The 11,700-nt window shown below is 42.0% G+C and overlaps 1 protein-coding gene across 2 annotated transcripts in view; it reads right to left on the reverse strand.

The window, feature by feature from the left end:
• Nucleotides 1-1,139: 1,139 nt before the first annotated feature.
• The window catches only part of LOC110489376 (sorting nexin-13), a 49,840-nt gene continuing 39,279 nt past the window's right edge, over nucleotides 1,140-11,700 (reverse strand). For both annotated transcript variants that reach the window (XM_036970896.1, XM_036970895.1), the window contains exons 22-26: nucleotides 3,082-3,153; nucleotides 2,781-2,926; nucleotides 2,637-2,705; nucleotides 2,434-2,546; nucleotides 1,140-2,288 (exon numbers count right to left, since the gene is read on the reverse strand). In XM_036970896.1, coding sequence (XP_036826791.1) covers nucleotides 2,053-2,288; nucleotides 2,434-2,546; nucleotides 2,637-2,705; nucleotides 2,781-2,926; nucleotides 3,082-3,153 — 636 coding nt within the window. In that variant the 3' untranslated portion in view covers nucleotides 1,140-2,052. The remainder of the gene's footprint in view (nucleotides 2,289-2,433; nucleotides 2,547-2,636; nucleotides 2,706-2,780; nucleotides 2,927-3,081; nucleotides 3,154-11,700) is intronic.

Consider the following 11,700-nt stretch of genomic DNA (forward strand, 5'->3'; position numbering starts at 1 on the left):
AAAATAGAGTAGACGGAACATTTAGGCACACTATAGACACGTACTGTACACAGATATGCACATGGTTCATTATCATAGATTCATAATGTACTAGGAGATCCCGGCTTTTCATTGCAACGCTTCATTCAAATGTACATGATGCTTGCAGTGTTGTCTCATATTGTGTTCCTCTGTTAGATTCTGTGCCCCGTTCATTTAATGATTAATACAACGCAGGAAAATGTTGACGTGGGGTAAACCCTGTGGACATCAATAGCCGAGACATCCTGAATGGAGGCTTTAAAGATGAAGTCCTGTGGGGTTCCCCTTGTCACCTCCCCTGTCCGCGGACAAATATCCACTTCCTTTTAAAAGTCACACAGCTCAGAATTCATGTCCTCACACTGCCAATCACGGTCTAGAGCTGTTCAGTGCCTGCCAATCACAGCAGAGGGACAGTTCCATCCAATGGCAGCAGTGGAATGGAGCTCTGTTCGGCGAATGAAAGAACTCCGGTACTAAGCGTTATTTAGCAGTGATTCTACAGAAACATGGCTTTCCTGCGATTTGATTGGACAGATGACCCAAAGTCTCTCCTGTCATTGGTTCTTACAACAGTGAATAATTTCTGTTCACTCTCCAATCAACAGGTTCATATGCATAATAAGCCCTTCCACCATATCTCTAGACCAATGAACTATAGCTTTCTATCCAGAGGCTTTAGCTCGACTGGCTAGATCACTCTTGCTGACACATCGGCATGGAAACCACATTCATCAGGAGTAAAATAATAATTAAAAAAAGACGTATAAAACGAGTCTGCAATTAAATGTTGATTTTTTTTTTTTACAACGGAATGTAGGGTTAGAATTTCTTTGGGAAGGGGGGAAAATTCTTTCACCTTTTCTACAATTTTTCCAAAACGGTATACTTTTCTATTTTTATACAATTATTCAAAAACTCAGGCGTCAAATAAAAATATTGCACAAAATGAAAATTTCTCTGAATGAAAGTGTGATATAGCAGGGATATCAGTGTGTTTTCTCTTTGTTACTTAGTGGTATGATACTACAGCATGGGCCCCACACTGGCACAGTGTCTGACTGGGGAGGGCTGCATCTTACGGCCACACACACACACACACACACACACACACACACACTCTCAAAACAGACACACACACACTCTCTCTCAAAACACACACACACTCACAAAACACACACACTCTCAAAACGCACACGCCCAGTGAGTATATTCTACTCTACAGACAGCAACATTCACAGTCTGGCCTGTCATTTCATTCTGTCTCATTCCAAAATGTAGTGGATTACTATGAGACGGTGTCAGTCCATTAGAACGGGCCATTTCACATTTACCCAGGCCTCACCGGCAGGGGAGCTGTTCATATCCTGCTTTCCATTAACATGAAGCACAGTAGAGCTGTCCATCATCCCCGTAAACAAACAAACAAAAACAGTTAGAGCTGTGGTTGTCATGGCTACTGACAGGCGCATTAAAAAAAGGGGGAGTGGACTTTAGATCAAACTCAGCCTCCTCGTGTTCTAGAGGATTATGACGGGATGATGATGTCACATTGACAAACAAACGCCTTGCAGAACCGGATGTGGTTGATGCTTTCTGTCTCACAAACCATGGCATCCTCTATGCCATGTTCCCCCCTCCCCTATCAATCTATTTCTGTATACGCGGCCTGGTATCAGGAAGTGAGATCACCTGCTGGGCATATCAGAGCAGCTCTCATCAGAGCAGCTGTGCCAGTCTGACAACACATCTACAATAAAACAGTTAGCATAAAACAAATAAAACCCAAATCAGTTTGTCCACGCTACAGGAGTGTGTTTGTGAGGCACGTAGGGGAAGTGGAGAGCAGGGCAGAGTTAACAACTAGGATGGTCCCAACAATCCCTTCGAACGAGGGCAGAACACACACACACATACACACACACACACGTTAACCTCTTCTCAACAGCACACACCATCCCCACAACTCTCCTCCCTCTTTTCTCTTACACCGGGTGTCACCCGGTAACCCTGCCCACTTCCAGTCTCCTGTCACCTCTTCGGGAAGGTGCTCTTGACTTTCTGTGTGTATCTGGCTGTGCGCGGCGAGCGAGAGTGGAGTTTGACGAACAGCTCAGGGAACTTGTAGTGAGGGAACATGGTCTCCAGGAAGCCTTCTAGGAGCACGTAGACCAGCCGACGATTCATTGGTCCGTGTTGGAACATGTCAAACACACGAAGGATTCCCTTACGAGTCGTATCCGCCCCGATGATGTGCTTCAACTCATCTGGAAGAGGGGGACAAAGGGCTGATTAATAGTGAACAAGTTTGTTCAGTCTGTGTGTGTTTACGTGTGTGTGTGTGTTCGTGTGTGTGTGTTCGTGTGTGTGTGTTCGTGTGTGTGTGTGTTCGTGTGTTCGTGTGTTAGTTACCTGGCATGATTCCCAATAGGTTGGTCTTGGCCGCGACCCTCGTCCTCATGCGGATGTTCTTGTCCCTGCGTGGTGGAGACTCGGCCAGGATTCCGTTGGGCCAGTACGAATCCCTGCACAGTTGCGGGACCACAGAGTTACTGATGGGCTTTCTAACCAATCACACACAGCGATCTGATGGTGTGTGAGTGTGTGTGTGTTACCGGAACTTCTTGACGTAGTCGGCCACCTGTTCTGGAGCTGTCATGAAGTCCACATGATCCACGATCTTCCTGCAGAGACCAGAGGCAGACAGTCAGATCTCCGTATGTGGCGCTGATGATTGAGTGTGTGTGTGTGTGTGGTACCTGTTGATAGTGTCTCCGTATGTGGCTCTGATGAGTTGCTGCAGAAGGTTCTTGATGTTCCTGCGGAGCCACTGGTTCCTCTCCTTCAGGTCAAACACCTCATCCATCAACAGCAGCATCACACGCAGGGGGATGTTATCATCTACCTGGAACACACACACACACACACACGATGCCAAAGTGACCGTTACACCACTATAATGCTTTCATTTATTAAGATGTTTCAGAGCAGAGGGCCCATAAGCTGGTGGGTCCCTGTGTGTGTGGGGGGGGGGGGGGGGGGGGGGGGGTTTGTACTCACGTTGTCGTCCAGCTGGGCCGAGACTCGGCAGTGCTCTGGGTCAAAGTCAGACTTGGGGAGCATTGGAGGCACCTGGACACCAGACATTACAGAGTTCAATTATGGTCAGAGTATTGTTGGAGTGTTACAGAGTATTGTCAACTAGGCTTCTCCCAGCCAACATGGGATTAGGGATGTTGCGGTGACCGTATTACCGCCACACCGGCGGTCACGAGTCATGAAGGCAGTCAAATGCCATGTGGCCGTTTAGTCACGGTAACTAGGCTTCTCCAAACTCTGATGCTGCCGATGGTCATCAGTAGCCTACCAAACTTGCTAACTACCTGGTACTCAGCACTCCATTGTCCCTCTGATCACTCTGACATCAATGTAAATGTAATTAAAAAAATTAATCAAACACTTCATGAGAACCCATGAGCTCATGTTGCACAACATTTCTATAGGCTATGCTATTGTGTGAGAAAACAGAGTGATGGCCTCTATTAAAAAGAGGAGGATCCCATCAGCTTTCTATAGGCTAGGCCTACTATATTTCTCAACTTTCCTAATGTTAAGCACATTGCTTCTCTTTACAACAGGAGTATAGCCTACCTGACTGGCATGAAAATGAACCATGGGAAATGCGTCCTCCATTCGCTATTTAAGTGCATAGATGACATGTATTTTTTTCCCCTGTCCCTGTTTTGAGACAGGTGCATGATAATGGTCAATTCTAAATCAAAACAAATGTCACACATATATATTATTTAGTATATGTAAAGACAATATTAAATCAAGAATAGTGTGATGGGTGACAATATTAGTCCATCGCTGGCGAGTGGCGCGTTGCCCATCTGTAGGGAATGACGCGTTATCTGTCGCCAAGGGATGACGCGTTATCTGTCGCCAAGGGATGACGCGTTATCTGTCGCCAAGGGATGACGCGTTATCTGTCGCCAAGGGATGACGCGTTATCTGTCGCCAACGGATGGCGCGTTATCGCCAACGGATGGCGCGTTATCGCCAACGGATGGCGCGTTATCGCCAACGGATGGCGCGTTATCGCCAACGGATGGCGCGTTATCGCCAACGGATGGCGCGTTATCGCCAACGGATGGCGCGTTATCGCCAACGGATGGCGCGTTATCGCCAACGGATGGCGCGTTATCGCCAACGGATGGCGCGTTATCGCCAACGGATGCCGCGTTATCGCCAACGGATGCCGCGTTATCGCCAACGGATGGCGCGTTATCGCCAACGGATGATGCATTATCAACAACGAATGACGCCCAGCTCAAGGCAAGAAACAATGCTTTTTTTCTCTTGACTTTTTCAGATCATAGTGCCACACCTCATGTAGGCTAGTCTATAGGTCTATATGTTTTAATAAGGTTAGTATCACACCTCATGTAGGCTAGTCTATAGGCCTATATGTTTTAATAAGGTTAGTATCACACCTCATGTAGGCTAGTCTATAGGCCTATATGTTTTAATAAGGTTAGTATCACACCTCATGTAGGCTAGTCTATAGGCCTATATGTTTTAATAAGGTTAGTATCACACCTCATGTAGGCTAGTCTATAGGCCTATATGTTTTAATAAGGTTAGTATCACACCTCATGTAGGCTAGTCTATAGGCCTATATGTTTTAATAAGGTTAGTATCACACCTCATGTAGGCTAGTCTATAGGCCTATGTGTTTTAATAAGGTTTGTATTATTATGGTATCTATCGCATCCCACAACGGTTTGGAATATTTATTTCACACACACAGAAGGACAAGTTGACCAATAGAATAGGTCAACTTTTGTACTATAGGGCTGCCGAGTGGCGCAGCGGTCTAAGGCACTGCATCTCAGTGCTAGAGGCGTCACTACAGAGACAGCCTGGATTTGAACCAGGGTATCACAACCGTAGGGCGTGATACCCTGGGCGACGTACAATTTGGCCGAGCCTCGTCCGGGTTTGGCCGTTGTAGGCCGTCATTGTAAATAAGAATTTGTTATCAACTGACTTGCCAGGTTAAATAAAGGTTCAATAATATAAATACAAAACAAAGCACATGCCTTCATGCAACTTTTTTCAAATCATCATTAATTGCATCACGCAGCCTTAGAATGTATAACAAGTCTTAAACATGAAGCCCAACATTTGTCTAAAATAACATAAATAACTCTAAATGAAGCATACAGGAGTGCCTGTTTCTTTGATAACCACTCAACACAGGTGCGCACTCCCTTGGAAATCATTTGGAGAAAATATGCTTTATTTTATTCATTTTTGCTAAATTGTATTTTCATACTACAAAATAATATAAATACTGCCACGGAATTCTAAGCAAATCTTGTCTGTTAAATTAACTAGTGTCGCCCACAGCCAGATCAGGACCTAACATAAGGACAAGGAGTATGCTGTTCTGTTCTTCTGAAATAGACTACATTTTCTTCACATCATGTTTCTTTAGACCTGTCTAAAATAAATAATGGATTTATGGTGAAGGTGTAGGCTGATTTACATGGATTTATTAAGACTAAAAATGTCTATCAGTGGCTTGTAGGCTACACGTAGAAGACACTGATGCTAAATGTGTTTATGTTAATTAAAAGGTAAATTACCATGAGACCAGCAGTTATTTGATTGACAATCACTGACATAATGTAATGACCGCCACAGTCCTAGCTGGAGAGTCAGAGAGTATAGTCAGACTGTTGACCGCCACAGCCCTAGCTGGAGAGCCAGAGAGTATAGTCAGACTGTGTTGAGAGTCAGAGAGTATAGTCAGACTGTGTTGACCTCCACAGCCCTAACTGGAGAGTCAGAGAGTATAGTCAGACTGTGTTGACCGCCACAGCCCTAGCTGGAGAGTCAGAGAGTATAGTCAGACTGTGTTGACCGCCACAGCCCTAGCTGGAGAGTCAGAGAGTATAGTCAGACTGTGTTGACCGCAACAGCCCTAGCTGGAGAGCCAGAGAGTATTGTCAGACTGTGTTGACCGCCACAGCCTTAGCTGGAGAGTCAGAGAGTATAGTCAGACTGTGTTGACCGCCACAGCCCTAGCTGGAGAGTCAGAGAGTATAGTCAGACTGTGTTGACCGCCACAGCCCTAGCTGGAGAGTCAGAGAGTATAGTCAGACTGTGTTGACCGCAACAGCCCTAGCTGGAGAGTCAGAGAGTATAGTCAGACTGTGTTGACCGCCACAGCCCTAGCTGGAGAGTCAGAGAGTATAGTCAGACTGTGTTGACCTCCACAGCCCTAACTGGAGAGTCAGAGAGTATAGTCAGACTGTGTTGACCGCCACAGCCCTAGCTGGAGAGCCAGAGAGTATAGTCAGACTGTGTTGACCGCCACAGCCCTAGCTGGAGAGTCAGAGAGTATAGTCAGACTGTGTTGACCTCCACAGCCCTAGCTGGAGAGTCAGAGAGTATAGTCAGACTGTGTTGACCTCCACAGCCCTAACTGGAGAGTCAGAGAGTATAGTCAGACTGTGTTGACCGCCACAGCCCTAGCTGGAGAGCCAGAGAGTATAGTCAGACTGTGTTGACCGCCACAGCCCTAGCTGGAGAGTCAGAGAGTATAGTCAGACTGTGTTGACCTCCACAGCCCTAACTGGAGAGTCAGAGAGTATAGTCAGACTGTGTTGACCGCCACAGCCCTAGCTGGAGAGCCAGAGAGTATAGTCAGACTGTGTTGACCGCCACAGCCCTAGCTGGAGAGCCAGAGAGTATAGTCAGACTGTGTTGACCGCCACAGCCCTAGCTGGAGAGCCAGAGAGTATTGTCAGACTGTGTTGACCGCCACAGCCTTAGCTGGAGAGTCAGAGAGTATAGTCAGACTGTGTTGACCGCCACAGCCCTAGCTGGAGAGCCAGAGAGTATAGTCAGACTGTGTTGACCGCCACAGCCCTAGCTGGAGAGCCAGAGAGTATAGTCAGACTGAAATGTTGATGAAACGTTTGATTCTGTCCCAATCTTTCAGATATCCCATGTAGGGCTGTCACGGTCAGGAAATTTGGTCAACCGGTGATTGTCAAGCAAATAACTGGTCTGTCTCACGGAAATTAACTGTTTATTAACATAAAGAGGATCCACACATGTAGTCAGCGTGCCTATGAAACATGTACATTTTAAAGTCTAAAGTGTAATAAAATCTATTTAATTGCCTGTACACCATCACAATAAATCCATGACTTATTTTAGGTAGGTCTTTCCTATGAAGCATTATAATATTAAGTGTCATTATTTTATAGTAAGAATATAAATTGAACTTCGCTGAATGAAATTGAAAGGATATTTTCCCGAGCTAGTGCGCGCATGGAGAGGTTATTCTGTTTGTTTTTTTAAAGTGATCACTTGAAACAGGTTATATGCTTGATTTTGAGTTATTTGGCAACTTTAGTTGTGAATGATACAAACCTTAGAATGTCTTATGAAATCAAAACATATATGGGCTGCATGATCCCACTATATTGACGATATTGATATATGGGCTGCACTATATTGATGATATTGATATATGGGCTGCATGATATTGATATATGGGCTGCATGATATTGATGATATTGATATATGGGCTGCACGATATTGATGATATTGATATGGGCTGCACTATATTGATGATATTGATATATGGGCTGCATGATATTGATATATGGGCTGCACTATATTGACGATATTGATATATGGGCTGCATGATATTGATGATATTGATATATGGGCTGCATGATATTGATGATATTGATATATGGGCTGCATGATATTGATGATATTGATATATGGGCTGCATGATATTGATGATATTGATATATGGGCTGCACTATATTGATGATATTGATATATGGGCTGCATGATATTGATGATATTGATATATGGGCTGCATGATATTGATGATATTGATATATGGGCTGCATGATATTGATGATATTGATATATGGGCTGCATGATATTGATGATATTGATATATGGGCTGCATGATATTGATGATATTGATATATGGGCTGCATGATATTGATGATATTGATATATGGGCTGCATGATATTGATGATATTGATATATGGGCTGCATGATATTGACGATATTGATATATGGGCTGCACTATATTGATGATATTGATATATGGGCTGCATGATATTGATGATATTGATATATGGGCTGCATGATATTGATGATATTGATATATGGGCTGCACTATATTGATGATATTGATATATGGGCTGCATGATATTGATATATGGGCTGCACTATATTGATGATATTGATATATGGGCTGCACTATATTGATGATATTGATATATGGGCTGCATGATATTGATATATGGGCTGCATGATATTGATGATATTGATATATGGGCTGCATGATATTGATGATATTGATATATGGGCTGCATGATATTGATGATATTGATATATGGGCTGCATGATATTGATGATATTGATATATGGGCTGCACTATATTGATGATATTGATATATGGGCTGCATGATATTGATATATGGGCTGCATGATATTGATGATATTGATATATGGGCTGCATGATATTGATGATATTGATATATGGGCTGCATGATATTGATATATGGGCTGCATGATATTGATGATATTGATATATGGGCTGCATGATATTGATGATATTGATATATGGGCTGCATGATATTGATGATATTGATATATGGGCTGCATGATATTGATGATATTGATATATGGGCTGCATGATATTGATGATATTGATATATGGGCTGCATGATATTGATGATATTGATATATGGGCTGCACTATATTGATGATATTGATATATGGGCTGCACGATATTGATGATATTGATATATGGGCTGCATGATATTGATGATATTGATATATGGGCTGCATGATATTGATGATATTGATATATGGGCTGCATGATATTGATGATATTGATATATGGGCTGCATGATATTGACGATATTGATATATGGGCTGCACGATATTGATGATATTGATATATGGGCTGCATGATATTGATATATGGGCTGCATGATATTGATGATATTGATATATGGGCTGCACTATATTGACGATATTGATATATGGGCTGCATGATATTGATGATATTGATATATGGGCTGCACTATATTGACGATATTGATATATGGGCTGCATGATATTGATGATATTGATATATGGGCTGCATGATATTGACGATATTGATATATGGGCTGCATGATATTGATGATATTGATATATGGGCTGCACTATATTGATGATATTGATATATGGGCTGCATGATATTGATGATATTGATATATGGGCTGCATGATATTGATGATATTGATATATGGGCTGCACTATATTGATGATATTGATATATGGGCTGCATGATATTGATGATATTGATATATGGGCTGCATGATATTGATGATATTGATATATGGGCTGCATGATATTGATGATATTGATATATGGGCTGCACTATATTGATGATATTGATATATGGGCTGCATGATATTGATATATGGGCTGCATGATATTGATGATATTGATATATGGGCTGCACTATATTGATGATATTGATATATGGGCTGCACTATATTGATGATATTGATATATGGGCTGCATGATATTGACGATATTGATATATGGGCTGCACTATATTGATGATATTGATATATGGGCTGCACTATATTGATGATATTGATATATGGGCTGCATGATATTGATGATATTGATATATGGGCTGCATGATATTGATGATATTGATATATGGGCTGCACTATATTGACGATATTGATATATGGGCTGCATGATATTGATGATATTGATATATGGGCTGCATGATATTGATATATGGGCTGCATGATATTGATATATGGGCTGCATGATATTGATGATATTGATATATGGGCTGCATGATATTGATGATATTGATATATGGGCTGCACTATATTGATGATATTGATATATGGGCTGCATGATATTGATATATGGGCTGCATGATATTGATGATATTGATATATGGGCTGCATGATATTGATGATATTGATATATGGGCTGCACTATATTGACGATATTGATATATGGGCTGCATGATCCCACTATATTGATGATATTGATATATGGGCTGCACTATATTGATGATATTGATATATGGGCTGCATGATATTGATGATATTGATATATGGGCTGCACTATATTGATGATATTGATATATGGGCTGCATGATATTGATGATATTGATATATGGGCTGCATGATCCCACTATATTGATGATATTGATATATGGGCTGCATGATATTGATGATATTGATATATGGGCTGCACTATATTGATGATATTGATATATGGGCTGCATGATATTGATGATATTGATATATGGGCTGCATGATCCCACTATATTGATGATATTGATATATGGGCTGCATGATATTGATGATATTGATATATGGGCTGCACTATATTGATGATATTGATATATGGGCTGCATGATATTGATGATATTGATATATGGGCTGCATGATATTGATGATATTGATATATGGGCTGCATGATATTGATGATATTGATATATGGGCTGCACTATATTGATGATATTGATATATGGGCTGCATGATATTGATGATATTGATATATGGGCTGCACTATATTGATGATATTGATATATGGGCTGCACTATATTGATGTAAAGAACAAAGGCATACACCATTTCTTGTCACAGTGTAAAATTATAAAATGTGTGAAATTAGATTTGATTTAAAAATGGCCAATTATCAGCTGGGCAGGCTAACCATCACCATCACCATTATATAATGATGAAGCTTTTAAGAGTGAGCATACACACCATTTTGTTAATGGTGATTTATTAACCATTTTTACTGGTGATATCAGCATTGTGACAAATAGTGCCTGTAGGCTACTTAGGCTTTCATATAGGACTTTTCGTATTCTCTCTTTTTGTAGTTTCAAAAGGGGGGTTTCGGTTATAAAGTTAAATGTTTAAAAAAAAAAATGTGAATAAAAACACTGAAATAGTAATACATGTAAAGCAAACGCAAAAAAATGATTAAAATAAGAGACATTTCTAATTATGTAAATTAAATAAATTGAGCACAAAGGAAAATAATAAAACTATCCGTTGCCTATAGCGTCTACTGTTTCAGTCCACCATCATGGGCTATAGCACTCGCCACAGTTACGCTATGAGATCCAGAAACACCAGCATGTTGACTTTTGTTGGGCTTCAGCGAAGACCGGAGAGGTGTAACCGTGTTCCCTGGCGTGCTGAACACCCTCTCTTACGCAGGGCTGCTAGCGCAAATGCACATCTACCATGTTCCCTGGCGTGCTGAACACCCTCTCTTACGCAGGGCTGCTAGCGCAAATGCACATCTACCATGTTCCCTGGCGTGCTGAACACCCTCTCTTACGCAGGGCTGCTAGCGCAAATGCACATCTACCATGTTCCCTGGCGTGCTGAACACCCTCTCTTACGCAGGGCTGCTAGCGCAAATGCACATCTACCATGTTCCCTGGCGTGCTGAACACCCTCTCTTACGCAGGGCTGCTAGCGCAAATGCACATCTACCATGTTCCCTGGCTTGCTGAACACCCTCTCTTACGCAGGGCTGCTAGCGCAAATGCACATCTACCATGTTCCCTGGCATGCTGAACAC

This window comes from Oncorhynchus mykiss, chromosome 32, assembly GCF_013265735.2.
Source record: "Oncorhynchus mykiss isolate Arlee chromosome 32, USDA_OmykA_1.1, whole genome shotgun sequence".
NCBI classification, from domain to species: domain Eukaryota; kingdom Metazoa; phylum Chordata; class Actinopteri; order Salmoniformes; family Salmonidae; genus Oncorhynchus; species Oncorhynchus mykiss.